At 46.5% G+C, this 13469-nt stretch overlaps 2 protein-coding genes across 3 annotated transcripts in view; one reads left to right on the top strand and one right to left on the bottom strand.

Moving 5' to 3' along the window:
- The window catches only part of C6H21orf58 (chromosome 6 C21orf58 homolog), a 56443-nt gene extending 54803 nt beyond the window's left edge, over positions 1-1640 (bottom strand). The window contains exon 1 of one of the 2 annotated variants that reach the window (XM_040357597.1): positions 1268-1640. The gene's annotated coding sequence lies outside the window, so the exon portion shown is untranslated. The remainder of the gene's footprint in view (positions 1-1267) is intronic. The other variant, XM_040357596.1, reaches the window with a different exon arrangement.
- Positions 1641-5846: 4206 nt separating this feature from the next.
- ATIC (5-aminoimidazole-4-carboxamide ribonucleotide formyltransferase/IMP cyclohydrolase) overlaps positions 5847-13469 on the top strand; it is a 29630-nt gene continuing 22007 nt past the window's right edge. The window contains exon 1 of the mRNA XM_040357595.1: positions 5847-5954. Coding sequence (XP_040213529.1) covers positions 5942-5954 — 13 coding nt within the window. The 5' untranslated portion in view covers positions 5847-5941. The remainder of the gene's footprint in view (positions 5955-13469) is intronic.

Here is a 13469-nt window from a genome sequence, read left to right as displayed (position 1 = left end):
CTATAGAACTTAAAAGCAAAGTTGCTATACAATACGCAACAGTACAAAAAAAATAAAAAATGTTAAGATAGTACATAAAACAACAGAAAAAAAACACAAAAAAATCAAAATTCTAGCAGGCACATAGCAGAGGATATCTGTTTTTCAAAGTATAAAACAAATAATGCATCCCGCGTCCAGGGCCGACAGGACCGAGCCTGAGGGCCCAAGCCGCATAGAAAGGGAGGTTTGAAAAGAAAGAAAGTCAACTAGATAAGGCGCATGAGCAAATGGCAATAAAGAGAAAGAAGAAAAGAAATAGAGAAAAGTAAATAGAAAAAAAGAAAGAGAGAAAAATAGAAGGAAAGAAAGAAAAAAAGAAAGAAAGAAAGGAAGAGAAAAAAAAAAGGGGGGGTCCACGGGGCGGAGGGAACAGAGACCTATCAAAGAGAAAGTAGTGTTGGATTAAATCGTGAAGGGTGGTTGTTAGCCGCAAGTGCCGTATTCTCAATGCACTTGCTCCGTAATTTGCGGCGGCGTAGTGTAAATGCCGTAAAAATAGGCCAGTGCGCATGCTCCAGCTCACGACGGAAAACGTCAATGAAGCCGACGTGAGCGTCATTTACGTAAAGCCCTATTCGCGAACGACTTAGTAAAACTACGTAAACGACGGAAAAAGACGACGCTGTCCCGACTCCATACTTAACATGGCATACGACAGACCTTCGTAAACTTACCCCTCATATAGCAGGGGTAAGTTTACGCTTACGGAAACTACGTAAACGACGACGAGGTGGCGCAAAAACGTTCGGGAATCGGCGTATCAGGCTCATTTGCATAGACAAATGAGAAATCGTCGCGAACGCCATCTAGCGGCAAGCGTGGAATTACATCTAAGATCTGACGGTGTAAGTGACTTACGCCAGTCGGATCTACGCCGCATCTATGCGTAAATGATTCTAAGAATCACTCGCATAGATACCCGGGCTCAGAAACAGAGATACGACGGTGTATCTGGAGAATCTGGCCCCTTGAGAGCAGGGACCTACGTGAATGTACAATATGTAAAGAACTGTGTAAATTGTTGGTGCTTTAAAAATACGTGTAATAAATAAATCTAAATACATTTTTAATCTGTGTGTGTCATTTAGTGAAATTATGTCATAGTCAAAATTTGTATATCTAAGGGAACAAAAATAAGAACCTGTCTCTATTTTCATCTTTTTTCACACATTTTTAATGTAACTATCACAACACATTTCTTTAAAAAACGAAATAAAACATTTACCTGTATATGTCTTCCTGGCAGTTCAGCGAAAGTTTCTGGCTTTATTGACGGAGTCTCTTTGTCCTGTTAACTACTACCACTGTAAACAATCTGGTCTCTAAGGCATGTGACTGGTGGAGCCCAACCTCTTCTACACCTAGTATTAGCATTCTTTGTAATCTGTGCATTGTGTGTTACATACATAGTGACAGTCCACTTTATTTGATGCCACTTAGAATCTCCTCATTAAATTATCAGTCTAACCATAACGGTTGCCAAGGACGTGCCTGTAAATAAACAAAAAGAGCCAGCTGTCTGCGATTATTTTTTTACATCAGCAGCAAATAAAAGAAGTTGAAGGCATACATGAGGCTCCCCTAGACCCTCAGGTTAAATCTATCTACTCAACTGGATATTGGTATTATATATTGGTAGATTGTAGATTTCTATTATTATTAACCACTTGCTTACTGGGCACATATACCCCCCTCCTGCCCAGGTGAAATTTCAGCTTCCGGCACTGCGTCGCTTTAACTGACAATTGCGCGGTCGTGCGACGTGGCTCCCAAACAAAATTTAAGTCCTTTTTTCCCCACAAATAGAGCTTTCTTTTGGTGGTATTTGATCGCCTGTGCGGTTTTTATTTTTTGCGCTATAAACAAAAAAGAGCGACAATTTTGAAAAAAAATACAATATTTTTTACTTGTTGCTATAATAAATATGCCAATTAAAAAAAAAAAAACACATTCTCATTTTCTCAGTTTAGGCCGATACGTATTCTTCTACATATTTTTGGTAACAAAAAAAAAATCGCAATAAGCGCAAAAGTTATAGCGCCTACAAAATAGACAGAATTATTATTTTTTATTATTTATTTTTTACTAGAAATGGCGGCGATCTGCGATTTTTATTGGGACTGCGACGTTATGGCAGACACATCGGACACTTTTGACACATTTTTGGCGCCATTCACATTTATACTGCGATCAGTGCTATAAATATGCACTAATTACTGTATAAATGTGACTGACATTGAAGGGGTTAACACTAGGGGGTGAGGAAGGGGTTAAATGTATTCCCTGCATTGTGTTCTAACTGTGGGGGGAGGGGGGGTGTGACTGGGGGAGGTGACCGATCTATGTCCCTATGTACAAGGGACACAGATCGGTCTCCTCTCCAGAGACAGGACGCTGTCTCTGTGTGAGCCGGCAATGAGAGATGATCTCATATGTTTACATATGAGATCATCTCTCATTGGCCGCACAGATCGCATCGCAAACGGCCACTCTGATTGGCCGTTCGCGGCGATCTGTAATTGGCTGTGTCCAAGGGACATGGCCAACACAGAGTTTCCCCGCTGTGCGCTCTGGAGTGTGCGCGGGGAACGCCCAAAGGGGCGGACGTCAATTGACGTCCAGTTGGATATTCAGATCTGCGCTGTAGCCGTCATTCGGCTATAGCGCGGGTCTCAAGAAGTTAATATATATATATATATATATATATATATATATATAGACACAGGCCCAGATTCACGTGGATACGACAGCGTATCTCCAGATACGCCGTCGTATCTCTGAGTCTGAGGCGTCCTATCTTGGCGCCTGATTCAAAGAATCAGATACGCCAGGATTTTGCTAAGATATGACCAGCGTAAGTCGCCTACGCCGTCGTATCTTAACTGCCTATTTACGCTGGCCACTAGGGGCGTGTACGCTGATTTACGCCTAGAATATGTAAATCAGCTAGATATGCCAATTCACGAACGTACACCCGGCCGTCGCAGTGCAGATACGCCGTTTACGTTAGGCTTTTTCCTGCGTAAAGTTACCCCCTGCTATATGAGGCGCAGCCAATGTTAAAGCGGGGGTTCACCCGTACATGACACTTTTTCCCCTTAGATGGATGCTCGTTTTGTCTAGGGGAATCGGCTAGTTGTTTTAAAATATGAGCTGTACTTACCGTTTACGAGATGCATCTTCTCCGCCGCTTCCGGGTATGGGCTGCGGGACTGGGCGTTCCTATTTTGATTGACAGTCTTCCGAGAGGCTTCCGACGGTCGCATCCATCGCGTCACGATTTTCCGAAAGAAGCCGAACGTCGGTGCGCAGGCGCAGTATAGAGCCGCACCGACGTTCGGCTTCTTTCGGCTACTACCGTGTTTCCCCGAAAATAAGACCTACCCCGATAATAAGCCCTAGTAAAATTTGTTTAATTTTTTTTAATCCATTTTGCAGAATGATTGCAGCGGCTCCCCCTCTCCTCTCTCCTCCCACCCAATGCCCGCAGCCCCTCCCCTCCTCAGCACATGGGGTGCTGAGGAGGGGAGGCTCCCCCTTCTCCGCTCTCCTCCCGCCCGATGCCTGCAGCCCCTACCTCCTCAGAGTACAGAGCGGGCAGATGCCAGCTGGAAACCGGCTCCCCCTCCTCTGCTCTCCTCCTGCCCGACGCCCGCGGCCCCCTCCCCAGTGCACGGAGCAGGCAGATGCCAGCATGACACCGGCTCCCCCTCCTCTGCTCTCCTCCTGCCCGACGCCAGCGGCCCCCTCCCCAGTGCACGGAGCAGGCCGATGCCAGCGGGGATCCTGGAGCAGAAAAGAGCCCAGGCAGACCATGCGACAGCCAGGAAAGTCAGGGAAGCTGCAAGAAAGGTACCCACTTTAGGATCATTGTACATACCATAGTTAAATAAGACTCCCCCCGAAAATAAGCCCTAGTGTGTTTTAGGTTGCCAAAATTAATATAAGACCCGGGCTTATTTTCGGGGAAACACGGTAGTGACGCGATGGATGCGACCGTCGGAAGCCTCTCGGGAAGACTGTCAATCAAGAAGGAACGCCCGCTCCCGAAGACCCATACCCGGAAGCGGCGGAGAAGATACATCTCGAAAACGGTAAGTACGGCTCATATTTTAAAACAACTAGCCGATTCCCCTAGACAAAACGAGCATCCATCTAAGGGGAAAAATTGTTTTATGGGTGAACTCCCGCTTTAAGTATGGCCTGGGGGAGATGATGCCGGCCGTGCAGAGGAGGGTAGGGTTCACCTTCTTTTTCTCGTGACTCTTGTCTCTTCTCCTCACGTCACTGGTCACAGACCCCCGCTCCTGGCCTGGGGGAGATGATGCCGGTGACTTGTCGGTATCGTTCCCCTATGGAGATGGTTCCTGTAAGGACTGCGCAGGCGCAATCCTTGCCGACGGAAATCTCCGAACCTCGGCCGGCATCCAGGCTCATTCCTTAACATCCCCGTGGATTGGAGGATGTTAAAAAAAAAAGCCAGGAGGCCAAGCGAGCGTAGCGAGCCGTCCGAGCGAAGCGAGGACATGAGGCCGACTGGTCACTTACCTCAAATTCCACGTCGTCCTGGAGGTTCTGTGATTTACGTCGGCAAGGATTGCGCCTGCGCAGTCCTTACAGGACCATATTGTCAGATCAACGGCCGCGCAGAGGAGGGTAGGTTGAGCATTAGGCTCCGCCTCCGCTAGTTACATTGTATTTTTTCTCCTGCGCCAGGAAGTCATTGCGTGCCTGTCGCTCCCGGCCTCCACACAGGCAAAGTAGCGAGTGCCGCACAAGAGCCGAGAAGTCGCCACAGGAGGACGGGGCTAGAATCCGGCCCTACCCACGCAACGTCACTTCTGGTATTGGAGCATTTTCGCGAGTACCGAAACTCGCAAAAATGGATAGTATCGTCACCGATACCAGTATCGGTGCATTCCTAAATAAAACTATTACATTTCCATGTTCTGAGGGGGGACCAGATATAGTGACTGCAGGTTCTGGGTTTAATAACACTTTAAAAAGAAAAACTGTGCAACACAGTGTATTACATAACAACAAGATTACAGAGTTTGTTTAAAGCAGAGGTTCACCCCCAAAAAATGTTTTAACATTACATTCAGCCGAGTTGTGATAATGACATTAGGCTGTTTTTTTTTAACTTCCTTGCTGTACATACCGTTTTATCCATATCTTCACCGCGGCTTCCGGGTATGTAATCTGCGGGACTGGGCGTTCCTAATTGATTGACAGGCTTCCGACCGGCGCATACAGCGCGTCACGAGTTGCCAAAAGAAGCCGGACTGCGAGTCGGCTCTATACGGCGCCTGCGCACCGACGTTCGGCTTCTTTTGGCAACTTGTGACGTCCTGTATGCGCCGGTCGGAAGCATGTCAATCAAATAGGAACGCCCAGTCCCTAAGACCATACCCGGAAGCGGCGGAGAAGACGAATCTCAAAAACGGTAAGTATTGCTTCGTTTTTAAAAAAACTAGCCGATTCCCCTAGACAAAATGAGCATCAATCTAATCTTAAACATTTTTTGGGTGAACTACCGCTTTAAAAAAAAACAGCCTAATGTCATTATCACAACTCGGCTAAATGTAATGTTAAAAAAAAAATTGGGGGTGAACCCCCGCTTTAAAATCCTGTTTCCTGGTATGAATCTGCAGACTGTCACCGCCAAGAACAGCAGCATGAAAAAACAAACAAAAAAAACACTCGGGACTTTTTATTCTGATTTTTCTTTCTTCCTTTTATCAAACTCTCCATTCTGGCTGTTCTCCCCGCCCATAACCCCGCCCATGACCCGCTCTCTTGGTCACGTGGTCATGACATCAGTGACGTCCTTCTACCATCCACAGTATAATAGGAAGCAGCGCACTGTGCCCACGTGTGACCTGTGAGAGGAAAAGAGATGGCAGAACTAGGTGAGTGGAGGAGGGAAGCCTTCTATAATCATGGTTTGTGTTGCAGTGTCCTCCCTCTCCTGCGTTATAGCTCTTCACTGCTTGTCTTTACAGCCTTGTACCATCAGTCCCCTTCTCTGCCCCTCACCCCATGTCTACATGCATGGCACCTTTCTGGGCAGCCTCTGCCCCCGCTGTGTGTAATCACATTCCAGCTGAAATGGTTTAGCTCGGAATCCGGTGTATGACCAGCTCAAGTTCTGCTTTGATGTTCGAATTCCGTTACCTTTTCAAGGTGTGAGATGAACTGACCGTGCGCGGTACAAATGGGGGAGATTTTACTAAAACTGGTGCGGCTGTGCAAAATAACCAATCAGCTTCTAGGTTTGGCTTGTTCTTTATATAAGCCTTGAATAAAACCTGGAAGCTGATTGGTTATTATGCATCAGTTTTCTGTGTGCTCCAATCTGTGCATTCTACTAAGTTTACAATTGGAGGAGGTTGTAGTTTGATTTTGTTCAGTGATGCCTGTTCATACCCGAGTCGTGTGCCACTCTGTGCATTGCAGCTTCCCCTTGGTAAACTGTTTTTAGTTACTATGCTAAAAAATTTCAAATAACACCTATGCCCTCCTGACGCCATCTACTGTCCTACCCACAAACCTCTGCCCTACTGGCACTATCCATGTTTTGTTATATTTTTAAGATAAGAGAGTGATGTATAATTTGTACCCAACGCTAATACTCCACGTGTATGGTGGCGTATCTAGGGTATGGCAGCCATGGCAGGTGCCATGGGGAGGGGGCGGGGCGGCAAAAAGCTACCCCCTGCACGGGAAAAAAAAAACCACCCGTCGTCCTGTGACCGCTTCCTGTACTGCCAGCATCGCAGCCGGCCTGCTGAAGTGTGGCGCCGGCACAGCAATTGGTAATATTGCTACTTGGCCTAAGGAGGGGGGTGACAGGTGCCCCTATGATGGCCGATGACTGGCCATTGATGGCAGTGGCTGCTTTTGATGGGCACAGAGGCTGTAGTTGTGTTTTTTTTTTTTTTTTTTCAGTTTGTTTACGCCCCCCCAAAAAAAAAATTCAGCACCAGTGGTCCACAGTGTCCCTCTCTGTCCTTGTCGCACTGCGTCCCTCCCTGGTTATCTGAAAAGTTTCAAATGTTTTGACAGGAGCACAGTTTCAGTGCTTGCCATAGGCACCATTTTCACTAGATACGCCTCTGGGTAGCGTTAAAAACATTCAGAGGCAGAAACCCAGGTTGGTTGGGACAGAAGGGACAATAAAAAGTGGGTGTCATGCCTTTTTTCCAGTTTCCTACAGACAGAACATCTTTTTTGGGGTGTTCTTTGGCCTGAGGTACCACTTCTGGGAAGTGCCTCTCACGCAGCTGGCTCTTTGCATTGGGAAGTTGGGGGTGCAGCACCGTCTGGAAACAGATTGGCTGTGATGATCTTTTCCTGGAATTATAGGAAGGCTCCAGTTCGTCCTGACGCTTTGTATGGCGCGTAAACGTTCAGCAGAGCCAATAAAATTGGGTATACAGACTTTTTTTTTTTTTTTTTTTTTTTTGTACCAGCGTCTGACCTTACGGGGTGAGGGGTGTACTCACTTTTGTGTGATTTATTATTATAAAATTTTACCTTTTTAAAATATTCAACAATCCTGCAATTTAGGTGCTTGCTCGGGCCCTTCCTGGTATAGGGTGATGACTCTCTCCCCAGCTACCATTTTTGCTTCTGTTACCCTTTTATGTAGGCCATCGATGAAAACTACATGTGACCCTTCCGCACACATTATGCAGGCATGGTCCCCTGTTGTCACCATTGGGAAATTCTCCCTAAGGCTGCATTCACACCTGAGCGTAGCGTTTTGCAATGTTTTTTGCTGCGACAAAATGCAGCGTTTTTTGCCGCGATTTGCCCCCACAAAACACTGCGTTTTTTACCGCGATTTTTTTACAGGTCTAGGTTCATCAATGTAAAACGCCCAAATTCGAGCGACAAAAAAAGGGTCCAGAACTTGTTTGGGCTTCAGGCGTTCGGCGTCGGGTGTTTTGTAGTGGAGATGTGAACCATCTCCATAGAGAATAATGTATTTTTTCCCCTCTAGCGTTTTGGGGCGTCGCGCTTCAGGCGACAAAACGCTCAGGTGTGAATGCAGCTTAAGAAATGCCATGCCGATATTGCTGAAGTTTATTTGGACAGGAAGTGTCTGACATGTCCACTTGCATGCTAAACTGGAGTCTATTGCCGGTGACTTGTCGTTAAGGTTCCCCTATCGAGATGGTTCCTGTAAGGACTGCGCAGGCGCAATCCTTGCCGATGGAAATCTCCGAACCTCGGCCGACATCAGGCTCATTCCTTAACGTCCCCGTGGATTGGAGGATGTTAAAAAAAAAAAAGAAAAAAAGAGCCAGAAGGCTGGCCACTTTCCTGAAAATTCCACGTCGCCCTGGATGACGGCCGAGGTTCGAAGATTTCCGTCGGCAAGGATTGCGCCTGCGCAGTCCTTACAGGAACCATCTCGATAGCCGGAACCATATCTTCAGATCACCGGCACCGCACAGATTCCCAAAAGTAGCTGCACTGCATGAACCCGCACAGATGTCTCTAGAGGAAAAGAGATTTCACCTCCAAATACGGAAAGGTTTCTTCACAGTAAGAGCTGTGAAAATGTGGAACAGACTCCCTCCAGAGGTGGTTCTGGCCAGCTCAGTAGATTGCTTTAAAGGCCTGGATTCTTTCCTAAATGTACATAATATAACTGAGTACTAAGATTTGTAGGTAAAGTTGATCCAGGGTAAATCCGATTGCCTCTTGGGGGATCAGGAAGGAATTTTTTCCCCTGCTGTAGCAAATTGGATCATGCTCTGCTGGGTTTTTTTTTTGCCTTCCTCTGGATCAACTGTGAGTATGGAGTTGGGTGTATAGGATTGTACTGTGGTTTTTTATTTTGTTTTTTTATTTTTTGTGGTTGAACTGGATGGACTTGTGTCTTTTTTCAACCTGACTAACTATGTAAATCGCCTCCGAAGTTGGACTGAAATGTCAGTTTAAAATCGTAGGAGTTCAGCCTAGGTTCACATTGGAGCGATTTGTCACGCGAGTTGAGAGATCAAATCGCATGACAAGTTGCAGCCTATTGGAGGCAATGGCACTGTTCAAATCGGTGCGACACAAATTTTTGCAGCGCCGCACTGGTTTGCAAAAGTAGTTCCTGCACTACTTTTGCAGATTTTTTTTTTTTTTTTTCCAGGTGCGACTTCAATAGACATCTGTGCATGACGGTGCACATGTGTCTATCAAGTAGCATCTGAAATCGTGCTGACCTTGCTACTTTGAAATCGAGCTACTTCAAGTGAAATAGCGCGATTTCAAAGTAGTATCAATGTGAACCAGGGCTCAAACCTGCATTCAGTGTGAACCTTTACTGGCTCCTAATACAAAAAATAAATGCACATAATAATTTTTTTTTTTTTTAACTGCATAAAGATGTGTATTTATAAAAAAAAAAATTGTACAAAGGTCAACTTATCCTTAAATTTTTGTGCATTCCCGCATATTTGGAAGCTCATTGAATGAATGGCCTGCCAAAAGCGCGCCACACAGGACTGCACAAATGCATGAAGTCTAGTGTGAACTGGCCCTGAATGGGTAACTGCTTTTTGTGGCCAAAAAAAATTATGTATAAAACTCAATGCAATATGGAAACCTGGAGGCCCTCTGTACACAGTTGATGTACAGAATGCTGCCCAGAAATGTTGTTTCCTGTTTGTGTGACTGGCTTACTGGTTTTCCCAGAAGTCTGCAAGATGATATTCAGGCATCCTCTACAATATGAATTTTAGTTCTGGTGAGATACTAAGGGTTAAATGCTTTCAAAGGGTTGCAGACCTCATTAGAACATGGAGTGCACCAGGTAATTAAAATAGATCAGTCCTTCACATTCAGAATCTGGTCTGGTGTTTGCCATCACCCCCCCCGCCACATTTTGGGGGGGCAGGTACCTGGTTTTGTACCTACTCCCCACTTCCAGTGAGATGCACAATTGCATGTCTATAGGTCCTAGAAGACTGCGGGACCATTCACAAAAGTGCCAAATATGACGCCTGAGCGAAGGAGGGTTCTAAAAAGTGGAAGTTCCATTTTTGGGTGGAGCTCCACTTTAAGCCTGTACCCCAAAGGTTTGCTTGAGTGAGGACATCGTTTGACCCCCCTGGACAGGTACAGTAAGTGTCCTTATATTAAAAGCCAACAGCTACAGTATTTGTAGCTGCTGACTTTTCAATTTTTTTGGGGGGAGACTGGAGATCCTACTTTTTATTTTAGGTTTTTGAACTTCATAGTTGGTAAATGTTAAGGGGCGTACACAAAGCACGCGCAACTGTTTAATTAAATGTATATGGGATTGTCGGGATAAAACTAAATCCAATTAACGGATTCAATTGTTTCAAATCACCCATTGCCTGAAAATGGGCAAACATAATGGGGGGGGGGGGGGGAGTATATGACAGGGGGCTTCCCTCTGGAAAAATCAAAACTCACGCTCTTAGGAGACATCGGACATGATGAGCTTATCGGTACAATCTCCTTGTAAAGTAACTTGTTAGGATAGAATTGTGAATCTCCTGCTCTGATGCTATGCTTGTGGATACAGGAAGTGCAACTGAAGGCACCATGACTTTAGCTATAATTTAGTTAGAAACCTATGAGCTATAATGTATCTTATGACTGCACAAATATGGCTTTGTGTTTTGCAGTGGTCATGTGTTCTTGGGGTCATTAAGGACAATTTGGAATAGTGTTAAGGACATGGCGCTCCATAAACTAGTAAAGTTTTCACATGGAGGGCTGCTATTCTAAAAATTACATTTGGGTACAAATTGTGTAAGACACTCGTACACTAATGGGAGCGCTGTCTTTCACTAAATGTGCAAAGAACACCAATTCTTCCGAGGCTCCATTGCAAGCGAGGTGGGGTTCACCGCTCCAGGGAAATCCCAAGTGCAATTGTGGAGAAGTCCAGGTGGATGTGGGTGCTGGCAGTGCACTAGGCAATGGAAAGTAGCAAAGGACGGATGGACGGCCGCACACCAAAGAACTCTCGAGTTGTCTTTATTGAAGGAACATAAGCAAACACCGCAAATACACAGAATAAATCAAAAACAGCCGACGCGTTTCACACTTGGTGCTTATTCATGGCCTGAATAAGCACTAACTAAGTGTGAAACGTGTCGGCTGTTTTTGATTTCTGCTGTGTATTCTGCGGTGTTTGCTTATGTTCCTTCAATAAAGACAACTCGAGTTCTTTGGTGTGCGGCCGTCCATCCGTCCTTTGCTACTTTCCATTCTTCATAGCAAAGCATAAGTCTCTTATCCATTACAATAGATGTTGCATGTCTGCATTGAGAAATGCAGACATGCTGTACATCCATCAACCATAGCTTTTATGACCACCTACCTAATATTTTGTAGGTCCCTCTATTACAGCCAAAACAGCTCTGACTGGTTGAGGCATGGATGCCCTTTTTTTTTTCTCGAGTCGTCTTCCAGGACGGCACCTTGAGAGTAGACTGGCTCCACCTGACAGGAAACACAATCAAAAAGAGGTTTAAAAACCCCGCCCCTCCCCGTGCACCTCAGTTCATGATTGTGTTTCCCCCAGCGAAACGTTTTTTTTGTTTTTCCAAAAAGACCTAAGGCCTGGGGCTGGTGGTCCCCCTCCTGGAAGGTGAGCCATGGGTCCTGGGAGGCCTTGAGCTCAGTGAGGCTATTGCCTGTCCGGAGGGTCTCCCTGCATTGAGGGGGGGGGGGGAGCGGAAGGAAAAACCATGTTTGGAACCCCCCCCGGCTAGGTGTATCTGGGATAGTGGCTACCTCAGAACACCTAGGTGGCTGGAATCCCTCTCTCCCGAGCGTCCTCCTACCTGCTGGGCCGGGTAAGGACACTTCTCCGCGCTGTGGACTCGGCTGCTGTTCTCCCAGGCCCGTTTCTCGGTGGAGCCAGCATTTCCGACGCTGCGTCGATGGCGGCGCATGGTGATGACGCGCTTCCGGTTCCGGTCTTCGCCAAAATGGCGGCCGCCATCGGCGTTAGCTCACACGCTCGGAGCGCAGCAGGGGAGAGAGTGGCGCCCGATTCGATAGTGCCATGGAGCGTGAGGACCGCCCGGCACTAACCGCTGCTGCAGAGGAAGCCACCAAGGGTGAGTCTACCTCCAGAAACTTCATTGGGGCACTTGGACTGGGTCCTTATTCCCCACACACCCCCCTTCCCTTCCCCCTACTCCCTTTGTATTAAAGCCTTGTCTTTTACTTTCAGGGGAAGAGGTTACTGCCCAGGGGGAGGCTTCTAGTGTTTCTGCTAAACATACATCTAAAGCTAAAAGATGTGGGAATTGTAGCATTAAGCTAGCCACTGACTATTCCAAGCTTTTGTGTGCTAAGTGCATTCAAAAACTTACAGGGAAGGAAACTTCGCTAATAATGAAAGAATTCCTGACGGTTCAGTCAGAGATGCTTTCCACATTAAAAGAGTTTGAGGAAGCCTTAAAACCCAAAGGACCTGATCCCCTAGCAGCTGGACCCTCCTCACAGGAAAGCTTATCCACCTCGGCTCCAAAATTGTTGAGGGCTAGGGACGTTCTTCTGTCAGACTCTGAGGATTCAGAGGCTCAGGAAGAAGGTCTCATTGATAGCCAGACAGATGAGGAGGATGAAGATGCTAGATCAGGCAAATTCATTTTTTCAGCAGATGACATGGGTGGTTTACTGGCAGCTATCTATACCTCTGAGGGGATTCAGCAGCCGACCGAACTAGTGTCAGCACAGGATAAGATGTACCAGGGTTTAGCTAAACCCCAGCCAAAGGTTATCCCAGTTCACCAATCTCTTCAGGACTTAGTTCTAAAAGAGTGGGCAGAACCTGAAAAGAAGTTACTTAGGTACAAAACCTGGAAAAGGCGCTGTCCCTTTAAGGAGGAACTAGAAAACAAATTTTTCAAAGTCCCTAAACTAGACGCTTCCCTAGCTCAACTGTCTAGACAGTCTGACCTCTCCTTTGAGGATGCTGGGAATTTAAAAGATTCACTAGACAGACGGGCAGAGACCTCCCTTCGCAGGGCCTGGGAGGCTAATGCGGCAGCCCTTGGGCCCGCCCTGGCCTCATCCTGCATTGCCAGGAATACGGATACCTGGCTATCCAGGATGTTAGAACATATCCCACAGACTTCAAAGTTTAAGGATATCCGAGATTCCCTTAGAGTCATAGGTAGCGCTGTCGCCTATCTAGCAGACGCATCAATTGAGTCCGCTCGAGCCTCTGCTAAAACAGGCGCTCTTATTAACGCCTCAAGAAGGGCACTATGGCTCAAAACATGGGAAGGAGATTTGGCCTCCAAATCCCGTCTCTGTGCCCTACCCTTTGAGGGATCCTTCCTCTTTGGGACAGGTTTAGACCAGGCTCTAACTAGGGCCTCAGAAAAGGGGTAAACGGTTCCCTCCCAAACCTAAACAAAATAGGAGGAGAT

This window comes from Rana temporaria, chromosome 6 (genome assembly GCF_905171775.1).
Source record: "Rana temporaria chromosome 6, aRanTem1.1, whole genome shotgun sequence".
In the NCBI taxonomy this organism is placed as follows: domain Eukaryota; kingdom Metazoa; phylum Chordata; class Amphibia; order Anura; family Ranidae; genus Rana; species Rana temporaria.
The sequence above is the reverse complement of the archived record's forward strand: the minus strand, read 5'-3'. Positions and strand labels throughout refer to the sequence as shown.